The sequence below is a fragment of the Lissotriton helveticus genome, chromosome 8 (genome assembly GCF_964261635.1).
Source record: "Lissotriton helveticus chromosome 8, aLisHel1.1, whole genome shotgun sequence".
In the NCBI taxonomy this organism is placed as follows: Eukaryota; Metazoa; Chordata; class Amphibia; order Caudata; family Salamandridae; genus Lissotriton; species Lissotriton helveticus.
Window position 1 is genome coordinate 1,504,319,512 of NC_136069.1, and position 23,404 is coordinate 1,504,342,915.

General features: G+C 45.5%; 1 protein-coding gene across 3 annotated transcripts in view; it reads right to left on the reverse strand.

Annotated features, from left to right (window-relative positions):
- Nucleotides 1–23,404, reverse strand: part of ANKRD42 (ankyrin repeat domain 42) — a 322,945-nt gene that overhangs the window by 166,594 nt on the left and 132,947 nt on the right. For all 3 annotated transcript variants that reach the window (XM_078656238.1, XM_078656237.1, XM_078656239.1), the window contains exon 3: nucleotides 17,119–17,226. In XM_078656238.1, coding sequence (XP_078512364.1) covers nucleotides 17,119–17,226 — 108 coding nt within the window. The remainder of the gene's footprint in view (nucleotides 1–17,118; nucleotides 17,227–23,404) is intronic.

The following is a 23,404-nucleotide window of genomic DNA, read 5'->3' on the forward strand; positions in this document are numbered from 1 at the left end:
GCTTGTTGACGTAGTGCATGGCCGTCGTATTGTCCGTCCAGGCCAGCACTGTATGGTTGCGAACTCTGGGAAGGAAAGCCTGCAAAGCCAACCGAATGGCCGTCAGCTCCAGGAAATTGATATGGCTCTGGCGCTGTTCTGGACTCCAGTGTCCACTGACTTGAAGCTCTCTGAGCACTGCACCCCAGCCTTCTAACGAGGCGTCCGTTGTCATGATCATGTGGTAAATAAATAAATAATACCCTATTTTTGACTAGACTTATAGCATAACAGATAGCTCAATAAATAAGAGTCAAGATTCGAGGTAGTAGGAGTTTCTGCAGGTTTATTACAGCATAAGGACAGGATCAGGACAACCTGCATAGGAACAGAATGACAGGGCCCAGCAGGACAACTGGGGCCCAGCAGGGGAAAAGAGGCCCAGCAGCTGCTGGGGCTAGGTCTGGGATGAGCGCGCTAACATTTAATAACAAAACATTGACTTATATACATAGCGCAAACACATAGCATTACATTGCAGTGGGCGTAACAGTAGGTGGAGTAGAAGGCGTGACGCGTAGCAGTCGCGAGAGATAAGAGAAATAAGAGGTGTAACTGGGAGTTTACTTAGACATGTGATGCAAAACGTAACAGAATATGTCATGAATGGGCGGAAACATTGGAGGGGGCTACCTAAGGAGCCGGGACCTCTAACCTAATGGTGCGCGAAAACTGGCAATGACGTGTTACTAGGAGAAGCTGGGGGCTACGAACTCTGTGCTAGGAGCAGAGACTAAAGTCTGAAGGGTCGGAGCGACATGTACCTAAACCCTATCTGGTATCTAATGTTTAGGGAACATGTTGATATAAACTAGAAGTCATGAGGGGAAAAGCTAACTTGATTCGAAGACTGGACCATGCATTATTCTACATGTAGTGCGTGAAGAATATTAAATGACCATTAAATACAGTATTTCTCTAACGTGGAGACGAGAAGGCTAGACAATGACGGAAACTATTGATGCAGTTCAGTAGCTTAGGAATGCAGAGGAGGAGGACTGAACTGATAGCAGGAACTATAACATACTTCTGGCAGACTCAGAGGCAGAGCCGGGGTGCACCGGGCACTGCAAGGCAGGAAGTAAGTGAAGGGTCGAGGATACAGGTGGGGGCTGTATCGCTCCTTAGCGAGGCTTTCAGGAGACAGGAGCTGAATCTGTGGTCCGGGCCCTTTTGAGGCCTGGAAACGGAGACTTTATAATTGAATAACGTGCACACTGAGAAACGTGGCAACATTACTTACATAGGCCTGATATTCGTAGTATTCACGAGGACTGGAAAATAGCATACTAGAGGTGGACACAACTGTAATTGCGTCTTTAATCAGAAATGGGGAATAACATATGCATATTGGTCATGCACACATAACATATGATGGATGAGGCGTAGGGACACAGAACATGGCAAAATTTACTTTTCCACATTCCCTCCTTGTCACTACGTTTCCATCAGGAAACATCAATATTCATGATACCGTCTATCATTTCATACAGTACCATTTGCTCGTCTCGAATTGTCTTGGAACGGGATTTAGAACGGGGCTTGGGACTGGGAATACAAGAGGTAGCACACAAGCTGCAAATCGCAGGGCCACATTGTATACAGAGGCAGCAGCTAAATATGATCGCTACTGCAATACCTAAAAAGGACAGGACTTTCCAACCCCACGCGGAAATTATATTCCAGAACCAACCGGACCATGTCCAGGTGCCTGGATCTTGGTGTAACAGATGGGCAATTTTATGGAGTCTGGTTATAGCTGAATAAACAGACGGCGCGTTATTAGGAATGAAAATACAACAACTGGATCCGAGAATTCTACAGGCCCCGCCCCTATCGGCCAGTATGACGTCAAGGACGAGACGATTCTGTAAAACGACAATTCTCATAAAGGATTGCTCTTCAGTTAAGTTACCTAGAGCGGAGGCAGTCTCATCTACTACTGCTTCAAGGGTTCTTGTTAACCTACGGATTAGCTTACTATTTACAACTGTGCCTAAATAAGGGAAAACACCTTTATCAATATCAATGAATTGCTCTGCGGCGGTTTCAGTATAATCGACAATCGGGAGATTTCTCTTGTGTCTAGTGTGTACTAAGAAAGAATTCCTATGATAGTCAGGTGGGGCTAGAAAAACAGGTGGCAGTAGGAAAGCAATGTAACAGGTTCCCTCCCAATCGAGGGGCAGACGGACATATGCAGTTTGACCACAAATAAAATAAGAATGACGTGAAGCTTTGAAAATAGATTTCCCACTGTCACTATACTGGATAACAGTAGTACATTCACTATGACCTATATGTACAGAACCATAACTACGGACACATAATTCGCCTTTGACTGGTAGTACTGAAATAGCGGGTGAGTCTGGAGTAGTATCAGACTGAACATTCAGAACCATGAAATTCGACGAATAATTTCCTAAATTATATACTTCATTTTCTAAATCTAAACCTGTTCTGTGGGGGAAACCTTGCTTGTCTGGAAAACATGTACTGTTAAGAAAAGACATATCTGTTGAGGATGACGTTAACGTGGACCATGCTCCACACGAACCATTGTGTGAGAATGGATAAGGAAAGAGTGGCAGAACTCCCTTCGGTGTCTGAAAAGGGGGGAGTCGACCACACACCCAACAATTAGTGGCATTGCTGGTCTGGTGTGAATAATGTAACATACGGATAAATGTGTTATTACGCATGGCGAGGCGGTATGCATATTCGTGAGGAGGCAGATCACTAAACGTGTGCTCTACTGTAGCATGAGCAGACATATTTACATGAGGAACTGAAAAACACAGATAGAAAGCATAGCTGGTGCAGGAAGTCATTATGCTGAGAAATAATATGAAACTCAGAAAAACGATACATTTGATTGAGCTTTGACTGACTCTCTCACTATGGGGGTCTATTTTATACATGTCAGAAACAGTCTAACCGTTTCACCTAGGGGAGGACTTATACAATCAAACTGGCTGACTTATTAGACCTGAGCTTTAACTTATACTCCTGTTGCGGAGTTTTCTCTAACAAGGGAGGGGTTGTAATAATGTCTTGTGCGGGACAGTCCTTTAAAACAATGTTCTGGCAATCCTTCGAATCCTGGGAAATGTTCTTGGAAATGTTTTTGAAGACTGGTTTCGATCCTTTGAAAAGTTTTACATGAGAAAGTTGGACCCACCCCTTCCTGCCTTCCAACTTGACGGCAGTTCGGGTGGTCAAGAGGACCTGACGTGGCTCCTTCCAACGTGGTTCCAGCGGACTTGATCTGTCGAAATTTCTGATCATCACTAGGGAGCCTGGAACGATCTCGTGCGGTGCCACCTCGGTATTGTCTGGAAATGCGGCGGCAACCTGTGAACGACATGAGTTGAGGGCAGACATCAAGGAAGCTAGGTAATCTGTCAGCATATTACATGAAACATCGGTAATACTTCGGGGTCTAGGAGTACCCCACATATTAGGGGGGCGGCCGAAAACGACCTCATACGGGGACAGACCTGATCTGGAATGTGCGACCATACGCATGTAAAACAGAGCGACTGGCAAAGCTACTAACCAGTCCACACCCTTGTCTTTACAGACTTTTGCTATACGGATTTTCAGAGTCTGATTATGCCTTTCGACTAGTCCAGCTGCTTCTGGATGGCGTACACAATGGAACTTCCACTGGTACCCTAACAAAAGGGAAACGTGTTTCATGAGTTCAGATGAGAATGGCTGGCCGTTATCAGAATATACGACTCTAGGGAGTCCATATCTAGGGAAGAATTCACGAACCAACTGCTTGGCAGTGGTCGCGGCTGTGTAATCTGGGACTGGATATGCTTCTGTCCATCTGGACAAAGCGCATACAACTACAAGGACATACTTGAAACCTCGACATCGCTCCATTTGAATATAATCCATCTGGAGGACCTCAAAAGGGTGGTCAGGGGGCTGGAAACCACCTTGTTCCACCGGGACACTTTTACCTGGATTAAACTGGCAACATATCATACAGGTACGGACTTTCTGCTTGGCTGCAGCTCGTAAATGCTTGTTGAACCAAATGGTCTGGATACTGTCTAACATAGCTTTTTCTCCTAAATGTGCGGGACTATGTGCGGTATTGATAATAACTTGAACCATAGAATCGGGGAGAAACCATGTGGCTCTACCCTTCGTTAACCATCCTTGATCTGTCTGGACCCCTCCTTGTACAGACCATTTCTTGATTTCATCGGGAGTAGCATGTGACTGGATATCTATGACATCTTGAGTAGGGTCCTTAACTGTCATGCATGTAGTCAGATCTGGAGTATGTGTCATATTAACTGGAATGTCTGGAGTCTGTGCTGTAAGCTTGGCTGTGCGGTCTGCTAAATCATTACCTTGGGAAATAATGTCAGTGACTTTCGTATGTGCTTTGCACTTCATGATAGCAATAGATGTCGGTAAATGTATGGCATCTAACAGGGCTTGAATAAGGAGACCATGCTGAATCTTGGTTCCATGAGAAGTCATAAAACCTCTCTCCTGCCAGAGCACTCCGAAGTCGTGTACAACTCCGAATGCGTAACGTGAATCTGTGTAAACATTAACCTTCAGGTTCTTGGCATGTATACAGGCTTGTGTCAGAGCGACTAGCTCTGCTGCTTGAGCGGACAGAGTATCAATACGGTGTGTTTCAATAACTTCAGTGTCAGTAGTCACTGCATACGCGGCGACTAGTTCTCCTGTACTAGTTCTCATACATGAACCATCCACATAAAGTGTCAGGTCAGGATCTGGTAACGGAATGTCTGTCAGGTCTTGTCTTGGCTTTGTCGTAATGTTAACTACTTCCACACAATCATGTGTGTCTGGATTTGAACTAACTGATGGTAACAGTGTAGCAGGATTCAGGACGTTGCAGCGTCTAATTTCTATGTGTGGCTGGAACAGTGTCAATTCATAACCTGTTAAACGTGCAATTGTCAAGTGCTGAGTTTGTGTTCGGTTTAAAAGAACTTCTACTGAATGTGGAACTTGTACTGTCAGGGAATGTCCTAAAACTATAGAATCACTTTGTCTGATAGCTAGTGCTGTGGCTGCAACTGACTTGAGGCACGCAGGCAACGCCTGGGCGACTGGATCTAATGTGCTCGAAAAATAAGCACAGGGCTTGTATTGACCTGCTTGATCTTGTGTGAGGACAGATAATGCTGTACCTTCGCGTTCAGTAACGAAAAGTGTAAAAGGCTTACTGTAGTTCGGTGTAGCTAGAACTGGAGCTTGACATAGGGCTTTCTTTAACTCGTTGAAACTAAGTGTATGGTCAGATGTCCAAGGGAGGACAGTCGATACGGCTGCCTCCTGTGTCGTTAACTGTATCAGTGGCTTGGCTAGGAATGCATACTGGGGAATCCATTGTCTACAATAAGAAGTAAGGCCGATAAAGGCACGTACCTCCTTCTGGGTTCTTGGCTGGGGAAGACTCGCTATTAACTGGATACGGTCGGGTGTCAACTGCCTACCCCTCTTGGACAGCAAGTGTCCTAAGTATACCACTTGCTGGACACAGAATTGAAGCTTCGAAGGTGACACCTTGTGCCCCATCTCGGCTAGAAAATACAGAACTGTAAGTGATGCTCGCTCGCAAGCACGTTCAGAACGGGCTGTGATCAGTAGATCATCGACATACTGGAGCAGGGCAGTGTCAGTTGGCATGTGAATGTTGTCTAGTTGTCTCTTGAGTGCTTGACTGTAAATACTAGGGCTTTCTGTGAAACCTTGAGGAGCGCGTGTAAACATATAGCTCCTTCCATTTAAACAAAATCCGAAAAGAAACTGGCTGTCTGGATGAATTGGAACACTAAAAAATGCATTCTTGAGGTCAATAACAGTGAAAAACATGGCTTCGGAATCAATGGCTGTTAACAGGGAAGAAATATCTGGGACAACTGGGTACTGAGGAATAATACATTTGTTAAGCTCTCGTAAATCAATCACTAATCGATATACTGGGGGTGCATTTGGATCAGTACGTTTCATGACTGGAATGATCGGAGAATTACATACATTGGAGTCAGTTTCTACAACTACTCCTTGAGCCATGAGCTCGTCAATAATTTTGGATAAGGCTGCTACAGCCTCAGGTGGCAATCTGTACTGTCTGATTCGTGGTAACACTACACCTGGTTTGAGAGTCACACGATGGGGTGTGATTTGCATGTAACCTACATCAGTTGGACCTTGCGCCCATAAATGCTATGGAACATTAGACAATCTTGAATCAAAATCTCGTAATACATAGTGACCCTTAAAGTCACGTAGGAACAGACGTATTCCCTCTGGGGAACAGCAAATAACTGCACCTAATTCTTTCAGTGTCTTAATACCTAATAGATTTTCTGGACATGACTTAGTAAGTAACAGATCAGTAGTACGGGACAATGGACCTACTTCTAGAGTAACTGGCTTTGATATCTCATTAACTATGGGTTTTCCTGAAAATCCAAGGGAAACATTTCTTGAGCCTGAGAGCGGAGCCCCTGGAACTTCGGCGTGACTAATTGTGGTCCTACTTGCCCCTGTATCGATCAAAAACTTTCTGTCTTTCCCTAATACTTGACTATGAACATAGGGACCTTCTTGGTCTACAGGTATCTCGATGAGAGGCAAGCCTACCTCCCTCTCTAGGCTGTTTCATGAATATGACTGGTACTCTGGATACTCGGACTGTGCATACTGGTACATCTGCGATGTAACGTGCTGTGTTGCAGCAATAGGCTGCGGTACTGTAACTGTCTGTAGTGCATTCTGTGACTGAGGAGTCTGTGAAACTTGTTCTTGTCTCGGCGGACGTGGTCTTTCTTTAGTCTTACCAGTAGCTATGTTGTGTTTCAGAACTGCACACTCGTTTATAAAATGACCTGGCTGTTTACAATAATTGCAGTTCCCTTTAACGGGAGCCGCAGGGTGACTGGCTTGAGTCGGACCTCTCTTCTGACTGTCTTGAGGAATAGACTGTGCAACTAGCACTTTCATTTTCGTGTCTTTCATACGTTTTCTTTCGTGTTCTTGCTCTTCTCTAATTCTATTCTGGTGATACTGAAGCATCTGGAGCATCTGGGACGGAGTATTTGCTTGCCAGGTGCTTTCGACTTTCAAAACTCGGTTTTTAATTTGTGGACTTGAATTCTCGACTAATTTGGTAACGAAAAGATGAGGGTATGACTCACTACTTGTCTTGAGACCACTGTTAATACTAAAACATTTCTCAAATCTAGAATAAAAATCACTAATATCCTCATCTTGTTTCTGTTTACAGGCTGAGATTGCATCCCAGTCTTCTTTCCTAGTTGTCAATAATCTGGGTAAAACTTGAATCAATAACTCTGGTAATTCTTTACATTTATCTCCAAGACCGGTACCTGGTACTCGTGCCTTGTCTTCAGCTTCTAGAGCTGCCCAATCGATCTTTTTCTCTCCCACCTCCCATTCTTTTTCCTTTAACTTTTCATACACCCCTGCGGGTAGCAGGACCTTTAACATTTTAATGATATCTGGGTAAGTGTATTCTCCCATACGGAGCATGTCTTTTAATTCTCTATGGAACCCCGCTGGATCTTTGTCGTGACAGGGGATTAATTTCTTCATTTCAAGAAGTTCCATCTTTGATATCGGAGTGTATACAAACACTCGTTGCATTACGCCACCCGCCCCTTGGACTGGGTGGACTTCTCGTAGCGGATTCTGTCTGTCTATGTAGAATGGTTTACTTTCTGGGGGTGAGACATGAACAAAATGCGGGTTCAGGAACGTTCTATACTTGTGGCGCTGTTCTAGAATGACACTTATTAAATCGGTACTTAGACCTCTCCATCTGTACTGGAGTAACTCGTTCAGGATATCATGTAACGGGCCTGGATCAGAATGTTGACCCTCATACAGGGTAATGAGGTGCTGGATCATATACATACCCACCAGTCGTTGCTCGGCTGGGGGCAGTTTCAGAAACATTTGTGCCACTATTTCGTCTGGAAAAGTGGTAGAATCAGTAATCCATCGGACTGCTGATCGGGCTAGTTCTTGTTCATGCATAGTACTTAGTTCACTGTAACCGACTCGTGATTTCAGGATGTGATCGGTAGCTTGAAATACTTGTTCTAGGGAACCTCGTTCTGGTGCTAGATGATGAAAAATAGACTTAGGTTCTGGACGTAAATGGCGATCTGGAAATCTGGATTTTCCTACATACGCTATTCTGGCGGGATTCTCGTCTTCCTCTTCAGGATCAGAGATACTTTCTTTCTCGCTTACTTGTGCTGCTTTACGCTGTTCGTGTAACCTTATTATTTCTTTACGAATTTTCTTGTACATACTCTCCATGGCACTGATGGTCTTGTGCTTACCCTCGGCTATATTATCACTCCACCTTGTTAGAATTCTCATTTCGGCGGGATCTTTAGACGGGTAATCTTGTTCTCTTATTAAACAATTGATCAGGAACTTTAATATCATGAGCTGAATCTCGGCTTTCCTTTGAGACATAATTTCGCCAATACTTTCTGGATCATCCCCTGTACGGATGAAACGATATATTCTGTCTAGATCTTCTTTCATATTTGGTAAGGTGACTAGATACTCGGTCACCCTTCTTACGCGTACGGAATATAAAACCATATTATACTCGCCTGGGACTGTGTCATAGACACATTCGGCAAGGGCTTGTCTGATTTCTGTAACAGACTTATTACTTTTAGGAGTACGTTGTGATGCTTGAGCATGTAATTCGAGTGCTGATAGACGCTTGTGTGGCGGTGGGGTTTGAGGAGGACCTCCCCCTGCGGCCCCTATACTAGAATCGTCGACTGACATTCTTCGTGCTTGCAGGGTCGGTAATTGTAACGTGGGCTGAACTTGTATGACAGGCTGACCCGGGGGTACCGTAACAGGTACTCCGGTGTCTGGAGGAACGGGAAATGCCTGATTTACAGGGACAGGTGGAGCGCGAACTGGATTTGCATATTCTGGAACTGTGTCGTCCAAATAGGACGAAATAAAAATATCAGCTGCGGTCGGTTTGTGACGTAGCTTGGTCGGAACTAATGGTGGCGGGAAATTACTGGGTGCCTCTGGGGTCGCTTTTGGCAAGCCTTCGGCAAGGAGAGGGTACATACCCTTAATAAGGGCATGCCTCTGTCTGTCTGACTGTTCGACTTTGACTTGTTCACCTATCTCGATTAATTCTCTTTCTTGGGCTCGTTCTTGGGATTCTCTACTTAACTCTGACTTTCTGACTTCCTTTTCCGTTCTTCTATGCGCTTCCTTACGCCATAACTCGATGGCATCTTTCTGTGACTGTCTGGCTTTCTTTTTCCATAATGCTTCTTCTACTCGCATGATACATTCGGCATCCCATGTACCCGATACGGGCCATCTATACTTTTCTTCTAACTGTTTGGTATACTCTACCCATAAATCTAGATACAATATGGCGCTTATGCCATGTTTCTGATACATAAAGTGACCTGGACTGTCCCTAGGCGGAACAGGAACTGCTGCTTCCAGCAGACCCTTTCTAGTTTTTAACTGACGTAACTTGGAAAAGAGCGGCATTCTAAACTCGAATCGGAACACAATACAGTACATGAAAAACAATAACAATTGGGAAAACAATTCAGGCATACCACGACATTGGAAATACAGTAAACAATATCATAACATAACAGTTCGAACAGAATACTACCTGAAAATACTGAAAACAGAAACAGAACAGAATTCTCGAGAACGGAACAGACTAGAGTTACTGGATGCACTGCTGTAACAGTACGGAACATACCGGTCCCATAAAGGAACGCATCAAGACCCGTATCCACCTAGGTGAACACTTCGTTTGTGGGCTTGGGTACCACCAACCCACGGACCAGGAGTCAATTTAGACTGACCCTGTCTAGACACTACCCCAGCAATGGTACTCACCGGGCAGCACGGAACGGAAGGCCTCGGACGGGACTGGACTACGACGGACTTCGGACTTCGGACTTCGGACTTCAGTTACGGGTGGGCCTCCGGATACCTCGGACCTTGGACTCTCGGCTTGGGCTCTGGTCGGGACTCGCCGCGTTCCTCCACCGTCTCGTTCGGATGCTGGACCGCCTCCTCCGTCTCCTCCGTGGGCCTGAGGGATACTTGAAGCAGAAATATCTGCACTTGGCCAGTATGGTTCCGTCACGACTGCAGAGGGTCAGGGGGTCGGCGTGGCTTCACCGACGCGTGGGGAAAGGGCAAGTCCCTGTTCGGGCGCCATTATGTGGTAAATAAATAAATAATACCCTATTTTTGACTAGACTTATAGCATAACAGATAGCTCAATAAATAAGAGTCAAGATTCGAGGTAGTAGGAGTTTCTGCAGGTTTATTACAGCATAAGGACAGGATCAGGACAACCTGCATAGGAACAGAATGACAGGGCCCAGCAGGACAACTGGGGCCCAGCAGGGGAAAAGAGGCCCAGCAGCTGCTGGGGCTAGGTCTGGGATGAGCGCGCTAACATTTAATAACAAAACATTGACTTATATACATAGCGCAAACACATAGCATTACATTGCAGTGGGCGTAACAGTAGGTGGAGTAGAAGGCGTGACGCGTAGCAGTCGCGAGAGATAAGAGAAATAAGAGGTGTAACTGGGAGTTTACTTAGACATGTGATGCAAAACGTAACAGAATATGTCATGAATGGGCGGAAACATTGGAGGGGGCTACCTAAGGAGCCGGGACCTCTAACCTAATGGTGCGCGAAAACTGGCAATGACGTGTTACTAGGAGAAGCTGGGGGCTACGAACTCTGTGCTAGGAGCAGAGACTAAAGTCTGAAGGGTCGGAGCGACATGTACCTAAACCCTATCTGGTATCTAATGTTTAGGGAACATGTTGATATAAACTAGAAGTCATGAGGGGAAAAGCTAACTTGATTCGAAGACTGGACCATGCATTATTCTACATGTAGTGCGTGAAGAATATTAAATGACCATTAAATACAGTATTTCTCTAACGTGGAGACGAGAAGGCTAGACAATGACGGAAACTATTGATGCAGTTCAGTAGCTTAGGAATGCAGAGGAGGAGGACTGAACTGATAGCAGGAACTATAACATACTTCTGGCAGACTCAGAGGCAGAGCCGGGGTGCACCGGGCACTGCAAGGCAGGAAGTAAGTGAAGGGTCGAGGATACAGGTGGGGGCTGTATCGCTCCTTAGCGAGGCTTTCAGGAGACAGGAGCTGAATCTGTGGTCCGGGCCCTTTTGAGGCCTGGAAACGGAGACTTTATAATTGAATAACGTGCACACTGAGAAACGTGGCAACATTACTTACATAGGCCTGATATTCGTAGTATTCACGAGGACTGGAAAATAGCATACTAGAGGTGGACACAACTGTAATTGCGTCTTTAATCAGAAATGGGGAATAACATATGCATATTGGTCATGCACACATAACATATGATGGATGAGGCGTAGGGACACAGAACATGGCAAAATTTACTTTTCCACAATGGGTGAAGGTGAAATCCTGAATGTCAGACCTTGTGCGATATTGTCTTTTAGAAGCCACCATTCGCTCGCCTTTCTCATTGCCGATGTGACCAACACTTTGTCGTTGAATGACCCCTCTGTCTGGCGCCATTGCTTGTCTAGTTCTTCCTGCAGAGGACGCATTCGCAGCCTGCAATGCGGTACCAATGGTATGCAGGATGACATCGACCCGAGAAGGGATTTGTATTGGCGGACTGAAAGGCATTTCTTCTGGCACAGTTGCCGAGCTGAAACCATCAACTTCTGTTGCCGTTCTTCCGAAGGACGAGCCGTACATTGAGTGGTGTCCAAAATGGCCCCCAGGAAACTGGCGGTTCTGGAGGGCAGCAGGACTGACTTGCGTTCGTTCAGCTGAAGGCCCAGGTGACGGAACAAATGGATGCAAGTTGAAACTGCTTGAGAAGTTTCCTCGAAAGATGGTGCTTTGACGAGCCAGTCGTCCAAGTAAGGGAAAACTTCCAGGGATTGCTTCCGAAGAAAAGCTGCTACTGGTGCCAACACCTTGGTGAACACTCTTGGTGCCGACCGCAGGCCAAACGGAAGCACCTTGAATTGGAAATGGCTCTTTCCCACTGTGAAGCGTAGGTATTGTCTGTGAGCTGGGTGTATCGGAATATGGAAATACGCATCTTCCAAATCCAGGGACGCCAAGTAGTCGCCTGGATTCAAGAGAGGAAGAATTTCCTGAAGAGTGACTATCCTGAAAGAGAGCTTGACGAGATAGGTGTTGAGCTCCCTGAGGTCTAGAATGGGGCGCCAAGTCTCTGCCGTCTTCCGACGAGGAAGAACCTCGAATAAAAACCTCTGCCCCTCTGAGAGAGAGGTACCGGTTCTATCGCTCCTTTGAGGAACAATTGATGGGCTTCGAGATGGAGTAGTCCCAGATGTTTCGTGCGGAGGGCGCCCGGAGCTCTTGTTGGAGGAAGATCTTGGAATTCCAACATATGGCCACGCTCTACAATATTGAGGACCCACTGATCTGATGTTATCGATTTCCAGCTGTTCAGACAAAAGGATATCCTGCCCCCCACTGATCTGACTGGGAGGGGAGGAACAGTAGGTAGAGCCAGGAGGCCGCTATTGGTGCTTGGTGTTGTCACGGCCTTGACGGTTCTGCCGGCCTCGCGGCTGATGGCGAGAGAAAGACGCCGATTGCCCCTGTCGCTGGTTGGAATACTGGGGTTTATAAGACTGTGAAGGCTGAGAGGAATATCTCTGTTGGTTTCCTCTGTACGATGCAAATGCTCTGCCTCGTGCGCCCTTGAAGGGGACTTTACGGTAGTTGAGTGACCCCAAGGATTTTGCAGTGTCCGTGTCCTTTTTTATATTCTGCAGGGTATCGTCCACATGCTTGCCGAACAGCATTTCCCCATCAAATGGGAGATCCAGGATCCTAGTTTGGACCTCCTGAAGAAACTAGGTGGCTCTTAACCAGCCCTGGCGCCTTAGCACTGCTGAGCCTGTCAAGGCTCGAAACGGCGTGGAAGCAATGTCCATTGCACAGTCGATAACTTCAGCGGAAGACTTCTCCCCTTCCATAAGCACCTTTTTGGCCTCCTCCTTTGAGGGATCTGGTAATAGTTCCACGAAGGGTTCCAAGTCGCACCACATCTGGCGGTCGTATCGGCCTAGGATGGCAAGAGCATTTGCCGCCCTAACAAGCAGGCTGGCCATGGATGAAAATCTCTTCCCAACGTTATCTAGACGCCTACCGTCTTTGTCCGGAGGCGTGGTCAAAGGTGTGGACGGATTCTTAGACTTGCTTTGGGCCGCCTGAGAAATCACTGAATCAGGCTTTGGCTGACCAAGAAGGCAAGCTGGACTGCCTCCTGGAGCTTTATACTTTTTCTCCAGTCTTGGGAGAACCGGAATAACTGTTGCCGGATTTTGCATAATTTTCATTCCTTCCTCCCATACATGCGCAATGATGGGAATAGACTTGACAGATCTCCGGTATTGTTCCTTAAAGTCATAAAGGAAACATTCCGATTCCTCTCTCGTAACAGGCAGCCCAAACCTCTTCGCTGCCCTTTCCATCAAGTGATGAAAACCCCCTATATCCACTGGAGGGGAGATGGAAGTGTCGCGACCAGCGGCGTCCAGATCTGCAAGCCCACTGTCGCCTTGGTCCAAGTCTGGGTCTTGTAACGGATCCATTAAGGGATCCACCTGTACGACCTCCTCATCCGAAGAGGTATCCGGTTGGGCAGCAGGAACTGGGTCGGGATCTGGTGTGCGGACCCGGACTGAAGGTGTTACTGGTGGTGGTGAAAGGGGCACCACTGGAAGACCAACAGCTGGCTGCACTTGCGACTGTATCTGCGGTGGAGAATGCGCAGGCTGGCCAGAAGGTTCAGACGGAAACCGTCTACGATAATCCTGTAGCATCATTTGTAGATCAGAGATGAGCTCGGAGGGCATGGCCACCATGCCCTGTCCCAAACCAGGAGTGTGTCGGTCTTCCGGAACATATGGACGCACCTGAGGGCCACCAGCATGTTCATAATACTCCTCCGTGTCCGTATCCTGCATCTTTACATTCAAGTCCGAGGGACTATAGGCAGGCCCATAATTGTCACCATCCTCAATCTCATCCTCCTCAGATTCGTCATCCAGAAGCATTGTTGGCAGCTGTGAAGAAACTGGTCGCGGAGACGTCATCTCCGGCGTTATTTTCATCCTCTTAGGTGGAAAATGCATTTTTTGACCCGTCGACGGTCTCGTCGACGGAGCCGCCGTCGCAGCAGTCGTCGACGGAGCTGCCACAGGCATCGTCGACGGTACCATTGCCTTCGCCGACACAATCCTTGTCGTCGACAAAATCATCGTCGACGGCTTCGTAGACGTATTCGTCGTCATCAACATTATCGTCGACGTTGAAGATGTCGTCGTTGTCGACGTAGTTTTTGTCGTCGTCGATGCCGTCGACAGCACTTTGCTCCTCGTCGTCGACAAGGAAGACGTCGTCATCGACGAGCTCGGGACCTTGAATGTCGACGAAGTCGTCGTCGTGGAGATCGCTACCGCCGACGAGCCCGTCGACGGAGCCAAAGAAACAGCGGGAACTTTAACAGAAGCAACTGTCGTCGACGTACCTGGTGTTTTCATCGTCGACTGACGCTGTTTTTTCTCCGGCACAGATCCTGAAGTGACAGAAGAGTGTTTGTCACTGGATTTGCTCTTTTTGGACGGAGGCGAAGAGAGAGCAACCTCCTTTTTGTCCTTTAAGGCCGTGAGTCCTCCAGCAGCCTGTCCCTGCCTCTCCTTTTCACTGCCGTGAGGAGATTGAAGGGGACCAGCCCTCTCAGACCTATCATAGATCTTATGAGGGGCTTGGAGAGTGGGCTCAGATGTAGAAGCACCAGGGGGAGACCTACCCCTCTTCCTTGATCTGTGAGATGAAGCCAAAGATGTGGAATCCTCCTCATCCGAAGAGAGTACCTCTTTGCGAGTCTTCAGCTTCTGAAGCCAGGTCAACAGCCGGCCTTCTCTGTCCTGAAGAGTCTTGTACGAGAAGGTTCTACAGATCTTGCACTCTGTGGCTTTGTGGTCCTGATATAAGCAATAAATACACTTATCATGCTTATCTTCCACAAAAAGTCGTTTTTTCCCACAAGAGGCACAGGGCCTGAATAAGGCCTTCTTCTCCTTGTCAGACATGTCGAATTTCCTGAAAAACTTGAAGAAAAATCCAGAAAGTAGTGAAAAAACTGAGCAGAGCTCAGTGGAGATTCCCTAGCACAACGTGCGGTAGAAAAATCTGAGGCTCTGAGCTCTCTCAGGAAGGTTCTAGAGGGTGAGACTGCTCCGATTGGTCCTGGCAAAAGTTTGGTCTCTTTTTACAAAAAGAGGGTGATAGGGTACAAAATGAGATGAGGCCTAGGCCTAGGTTTCTGTTTTGTTTCTATGGTTTTTATACTACCGAGGCTCCCATTCCAACGACGGGGAATGATACAAAGCATGGGAATCTATGAAAGTTCCAATACTGGGGCAACACTAACAAGACTGTAATCATGATCTTCGTGAAGAGCGCATCACTGTGGGGCTCCACCTGGTGGCCTACAGAGCTCAGACCAACACCCGCCACCACAACACATGCCAAGAACCTTGGGATCATCATCGATAGCAAAGTCGACATGACTGCCCAAGTCACTACCATCACTGTCCCAACTTTCCATACCCTGAAGATGCAGAGGAAGATTTTGTAATAGGCTCCCAATCAGTGCCTGGGAAATCATCATGCATGCCTTGGTGACAAGCAGGCAGGACTACGGGAACACTCTCTATGTAGCGAGTAACAAAAGACGCACCAAAAGGCTGCAGACCATTCAGAACTCAGCGGCCAAAATCACTCTCAACCACCAATACTGAACTCAAATTCAAGATGGGGACTTGGGTTTTCAAGAGGTCCCACTAAGCCTTAAGTGTGCCTAGACTCACACCTGCCCAGCACCAGGAAACCTTCCATGGTGATAGTGCACTCTACAAATCTGCATAGCATAGCATAAAATAACAGCATAACATTACCTCTGATTCCCTTTCTACCTGTGCCTGACCTCAATGCATGTATTTTTTATACAAAGGTGCCCAATAAAACCCTTGTTTTTTCTACCTTTGTTAAAAAAAATACGCAATGAACAGTTAGCCCTCTTAACCCAAAGTGATCTTTTTTAAATGTGGGTGGTGCTCTCCATGTCAGTACCTTTATTTATATAATTATTATTACACTACTCCTCCTCCCCACCTCCCATGTACCTCAACTTTTGTGTGCTGTCGTTGTTTTTCCCCGCTGGTATATGCCTTGGTATATATGCAGTCGCACTGTGGTCCAGGCAGAAAAATATCCAGCAGGGATAAGTCAATAGTAATGAGTCTGCATACCTGGTGAACTTAAGGGAGGAGTACCCTCTCCTATATTCTAAGATGAAACTCTTACTTTGGTGAAGTATTTAAACAACTTGTGAACAATAATACAGAGGTCTGTCTCTACACCCAGACTCTCTTCTTACATTTTGCTTTTTTCAGTTTTTTTAATCCGTACTAGTATTATTTGATTCTGCACAAGAAGTAACCACAATTATGACTATTTTTGAAGGCATTGAGATGCCCCTTGAACAGACATCCTGAGATACAGTACACATAAAGTTAATTGAGCTGAAACTAAACGTAATGTGAATATAATTAGGAAATAGAAAACTTAATCCTATAAGGAAAATATGTCCCATGGTGGAGGCAAGTTATCAAGTGATTTTTAGGGGGGTGTTTCCACAACTCTTCCACCAACAATTGTTCTCTTGAGTTAGCCTACTATGACAGCCATTACATGCATATTTTACATAGCAATTCATCTGGGCACTGAAGCCTTCCATAGCACTCGTTTAGCCCATTACTGGATCTCCATTTAAAATATCTCTGTCTCCCATCCAACGAGAAGACCTGTCTGCTGTTTATCTCCCACAAGGTCTATTCCACTATGGATCCTATATGAGTAGAATATGTGAAAGGAGTTACTGTTACCTGCATGCAAGCATCTTGTCCCCTTATTGCAGACAGGTGAGCTGCTGTCCAGCCTCGGGTAGTCACATCAGTTATATCAGCCCCGTGCCACAGCAACCAGTGAAGGCACTGTAAAAAACAGAAAGCATTAACTTCAAAATCCACTGCGGAAATTAATCCTGAACATCAGAAAGGCACCAGGAACAAGGAGTGGACTTGTAATCCAAATTCAACATTTACTCTGGCCAAAAAAAGCATTATGCTAATAACAGTGCTTTGTTTTAAGCGCAAAAATATGAGGGGTAATAAGCCGCTCTGTAATGGGCCATCACTAACATCTTTTGTCGTTTATATCCTAGCTGGGACTATGTGTCAAAAAGGGGAAGGGACTCCATATATTCTTTAAAACCCCCACACCCATCCGAATAATCACACTGTGGATACTTGTACACATCAGTAAGGCCTGCTTGACCAGAAATGGCATGTTTGGCAATTATGTATTTGATTGCATTTTTAAAACGGTAACAGGACCTAGCTTTAATGTTTAAAGAAGTCCAGATATATTTAAACACTGCCAATCTAATAGAATAATCGTGAAAGAGTGAAAGATGGGCCCCAACAATTTTCTTTTTTCACTGGGGGGAGAGTCATGGCATTAAAAGATTTGGAGACAACTGATATAATGTGTTTTGTCTGTATAGTGTTTTAACAACACTACCGAGGTAGAAGGTAGCCCGGTGCAGTCAATGTGAAGGGGTCACCGCCCCCTCAGTTGATCTCACTTTCAGACTTAGGCCTAGATATCTGCCAAACGCTAGATTCTCACGGACAACACATTTTACACTGTCGGATGGGCAGATCAGTTTGCCTCTCACTGCTGTAGTGCTGACATGTTACCTTCTAACTATAGTCTAGCCACAAAGGATCATACATACCTCAGTCCATTGAATACGGTGGGAAGCAGTGACTCCCTGGCCAGAAGGTCAGGGAAGCTCCCTTGTCCAACTCTTGGAAGCCCCTGGATCCTGCTCGAGTGCCCTATAATGATCTACTGTTCATTCCACATCCCAGCAGACGAAACCCTAGGAGGAGTAATTCTGACTGCACTATGCAGTTCAAAACTCGAATTTCAGAATGATTCATACTTTCTTCCAGACAGACACAGTTACACTCTCCGTGACCCACCCACCTTTCCAGTCAATATGCTTGGCCACTGTCAAGCAGATCAATCCCATCATATCTTACTCCCACACCCTATTGATACTGGGTACCCTTTAGCTAGCACTGTATTTAGGTTGCGTCTTACAGCACTATCAGCACTGGACAAAATGAGGGATTCAGGTAGGGTGCTCACCCTTTCAAAATAGATTGTGTAAATGGCAAGGCACCGCAAGCATGTACTCAGGATGCACATTCTCAGAATTCGACTTGTAAGAGATAGTATTACATTTAACTGATAATTGTGGAACAGGTAATTAACAACCGTTATGCTTAATTCAAAATATTCTGTCTAGAATAGATGAGAATTTATATTATAAGGACCACCGTGACCATATACGTCATTACGGACATAAAAAAGTCTACATGATTGGGATACATTGGTCTTAAAATATTATTATTGGGTAATTTTTTACAGGTAGTAGTTTGATAGCTGTAGTTTATACAAAAAAGCAAAATAAATAATAAGTACACTAAAATATTTTAGCTACTATTAAAAATTATTTCTGTAAAAACAATGACTCTCAAGCCAGAATTGAGATCATTTGGGATACCAAGAAGGCTAAAATAAGAGGCATCCTGATAAATATTATGGCCAATAAGAATTAAACTAAAAATCAAATGCTATACCATTTGAAATAATGACTGCAACACTGGACCAAACAATAGCACACTCCAAAGGTTCTTGATGGTCTAGAAAATTTGAAAAACCTTAATATTGATATAATAAAATCATCAATCAAAGGGCCCACATTGGGGTAATGATTAATAATGCTAGAAGATTTGGAGAAGCAAATAAAGCAGGTAGCACCAATGCAAATTACCTCAATACTTAATGATTGAATACAAAGATCATGGCCATAAAACATTCTAAAAGGTACTACCAATATAAATAAGGATATCACCCGGAATTACTTCCACAATTTTAACTCTAAATTATATAAGTACAGTTCAAACTGCCCCCAATGATTGCTCACACCATCTAGACAAACTACTGAACAAACCATGAGACAATCAGCTTACAAAGAACCTAAACTGTCCGATAACTAAGCCTGAAATAATCAAAGCAATGAATATACGTTGCAATTGGCAATTTCCCAGGCACAGACCTTTTACTGATATCTTTTATAAGAATATTCAGTATCCTCTTCTTGACTTTATGGGAAAATAATTAATTCATTTTGCAAAATCTACAACCATTAAGAGCACAGCAGCTGATGCTATACTGGCAGTTATTCATAAAGAAGGCAAGGACCCTCTAGAAACTCAAAACTACAAGCCTATCTCATTGATAAATATTGATTAGAAAATATAAGCAAACATTTTAGCCTTCAAACTTGAAAAATCAAACAACAAACGAATTCACTTTGCCCTAATAGGCTTTATCGAAGGGGGATTAACCTCCAACATTGTCAGACTATTTGAACATGTACTAGAAAAAGTGTAACTTCTTGACTCTCCCACAATTGCTGTGTTTGCTGGATGTAGAGAAGACCTTCATTAGCGTTTCAGAGTCCTTTGTCCAGTGCTTACTTGGCAAATTCCATTCTAGAGAAGTATTTTGGAAGGATGTTTTTGCACTTTATGCCCCACTGACAGCCCACATATGAGATAACAGCATGTTATCGGAATATATAGCGCTCTCGCAAGGGTCGAGGCAAGGATGCCCCTTGGCACCACTTTCATTTCTATTAGCAATAGAACCACAGTTAATTGCCATAAGGCACAATCACACAATAAAAAGCATAGCCCTTTCTTCTTGTACCCATAAGGTAGCTGCATAAACAGGTGAGATTCTGATCTTCTCGGAGGACTCCAAACAAGTCTATGTATATGCTTCCAGGCATCCACTCACTCTGGACAAAACTGAAGTTTTCCCCCTAAATAATCTATACACCCTGGATATACTCAGCAAAACCAGCTTAGTATGACAGAGCAAACATATTTCCGATGTATCCTATTCAATAAGACACAAAAATATTGCCCCCACAAATATATTACATGGTGGGGTATGATAGAGTGCATTATGAGTCGGTCGCTCAGCAAATAAGCTTTATTACCAGTATGTTTGGAATAGAACTTTTTGATATCTCCTTCAAAACAACAGACGAACATATCACATTTTTTTGGGAAGGTGAAAAAGTAAAAATTCCTTAACCCAAATGACGATTAGACAAAACAATTAGGAGGTATTAACCGTCCTAGCTGTAATAACTATCAAATAGCCCTGGATTTAAATACCTTGGTACACATGACCCACATTTGGCATTGGAACTAAGTCTCACTCTATTTCATATGACTGTTACAAACAATCTGACAAAATGGGATTCACTGCTAATCTTCAAAACAGGGCAATGATGGAATGGATGAAACAGGTGAACCACTGGAGGGTTCTGTCACTTGGGATGCCATTGACATTTCCAAGGTACACAAGAAAGTGATGGATGGAATGCTTGAATGAATCTCAGCCACTGGTAATCACTTGGGGCTGCATTCAAATGTATTGATATTTTTCATATCATGTCACCTCAGTTTGGATCCAGCCATATGCAAATCAGTCTTGACTCTGCTCTTTGTGAACAGTCTAGCCAGAAGTACAAGACCAGGTCCTCCCTGAACCGGAACACAAGCAACAATGGACGCGGCTATGTATGGGGGCAAACCGTATGAAAGCCTTAGCTGAACTGACCTGAAGATTTTGATCAACACGTAACACAACACAAATCGACAGATATCTCCAATTAAGACACACGCTGACTTGCCACATTAAGGCACCTGATAAAGTCCCTGACTATAGCCTGCTTGAACGAAAAATAAATAGAAGACCCGATTGAAGGAAGGAAATGTATTTCTTAAAACTACCGCTCCCTTGTCAACAAAGGTCCAAACAGGCTTTTGTACCATAAGCTGGCATGGGAGGAGGATGTTGGCATGCTGTATGAGGACTACTGGAAATAGTCACAACCTAGTCATCGCCATGACGAAGCCCAGGTCTCCGCAACTATCCTTTCTCAAAGAGGTGGGATGTACGAATAGAAACTTTCTGAGACGAAGCGAACAATGATTCCACAACATAACACACAACAAAAAGTTTACCCCCTACTCCTCTCCTCTGGTGCTCGGGGAGGCACAGTACTGCCCTTACTACTTTAGTAGACACGAGTGGACTTGCCTGGACTTCTAATGCTCCCCATACCCAACTAAACGTTCGATGGGAACCCCATTCCTGGCTCACCACCATAGCTCAGGTTCTCCGTGGCACTCTCGTATCTCACGTTGTCTCTCCAGCAGTGTTTTTACTTACTCCAACCTATAATGCTTTCCCAAAATAAAGTACCTCGTGTTACTGCCCCATGCCTGTAACACTTCCACCGTAGCCGTACAGTTAATATGTTCTTTACTTCCCTTCATATTTCTATTGTTACTGCTAAGCTTTATTGTTTCCTTTCTGTACAACATTCTCCTGGCACACAGTAATGTTTGCAAGGCTGGATTGTAACAAGGACCACAGAAATGTATTCCTATATTAACACTGTACCTACAATTGCGCTCCCTGACTACACTATCAACCAGAGTAATACTTGTAACTGTTCACTGATTTGCTATGTAGAGAAACTCAAAAAAATTGGCTATGATTCTCTGCCTTTGTGACAAAAAGAAATAAAAAGAAATCCTTTAAGAAACTCACATCTTGGATCTGGATATTTTTCCATATGTCTATTGCTTTGAATACTGTTGGAACCGGAGGTCTCTGGTTGGCACCGGTATGCACTTGTGACAAGCAGGGACCCTCAGCTCCACGTCAGGGCAAGGGAACTACTCCTTCGAATAACCCCTGCTCACCCTCTAGGTAGTGTGGCGCGAGCAGACAAGGCTAATCCTCAGGGCGATAGTAAGTTAAGCATTTATGATCACACACAGTAAACCCACTGACCCACCACAAATGGACACCAGTCGTGTAGTTGTATCAAAAATACGTATACTTTATATAAAAGATAGATTCAAGCAGGATTATCACAAGACCATATAACATGTAACGATTCGAGGCCAACAGATGGTACTAGGCAAGCTTTAGTCTTTAAATGTTCGTTGTTCTGCAAGGTATGATGACAGGGAAATAAGAACGTTGCGGACCCTGGATCCGATATGAACTCGGGACAGGGAGAGGTGTGGCGCCGCGGCCAGGGCGACTGACGCTGGAATCTGGGGATCACGGTTCGATCCCCAGCGCCGGCGGCAGGTTAGCCCAGCACCATGTGACTCTGGGCAATAGCTTGCTTAATCTTCCCGACGGCCCCCAGCGCCTAGAGACCCTTGCGGGTGATTGTGCGCTTTACAAATGTGGATTATTATTATTATTATTATTATTATTAGTTCACGTGTACCTTGCTTGTGGAAGTCCAAGGCGTTTCAGGCGCGGCTGGTGAGGGCGGACTCCGAACGAGGCCGACGGTTCTCCAGAGGATCTCTCCGGCTCAGGTCCCCCTCGGGATGCGAGGTGGAGGAGCAGGACTGTGGAGGGTTGCGGCGATCCAGGGTCGATGCAGCTCACGGGGCGAGGCGCCGTTCAGGCCTGCGGGGCGTACTACTTCTTAGCACGCTGGGTCGTACTCGTGGATCTGTGAGGGGCGTCACGTTCTACGGCAGACAGGTGCAACACCAGGCTTCCGGTACCACTGTACGAGGAGGCCTTTCTTGAGGTGCAGCACGGGTCTTGGTATGCAGGAGGGCAAAGCGAGACAGTCAGGTACGTAACGACGTACGGACCGTCCGAGGCTATGGAATGCGCTCCGTGCAGATTCCGGCGGGAGAAGATGAGAGGTGCACAACGCGCTCCGTTAGCGGCGAGGTGACAGGAGAGCGGGGCGCCCGGCACTGAAGCGGAGAGCGACTCAGAAATGAGCGGGCTCTCTACGGCGGGGCGACCAGGCTCCAAGCTGTCACGACCTGGGAGGGGGCGGAGGCACCCGAGTCACAACTCCGGCGAGGGAATAAGAACTAAGGCCTAACAGCATACGGGCACAAGCAGATAGAACCCAATGGTCCTGGGGTTCCGTTCAGGGAGCAAGCTTTCAATCAAGCCCTTGGA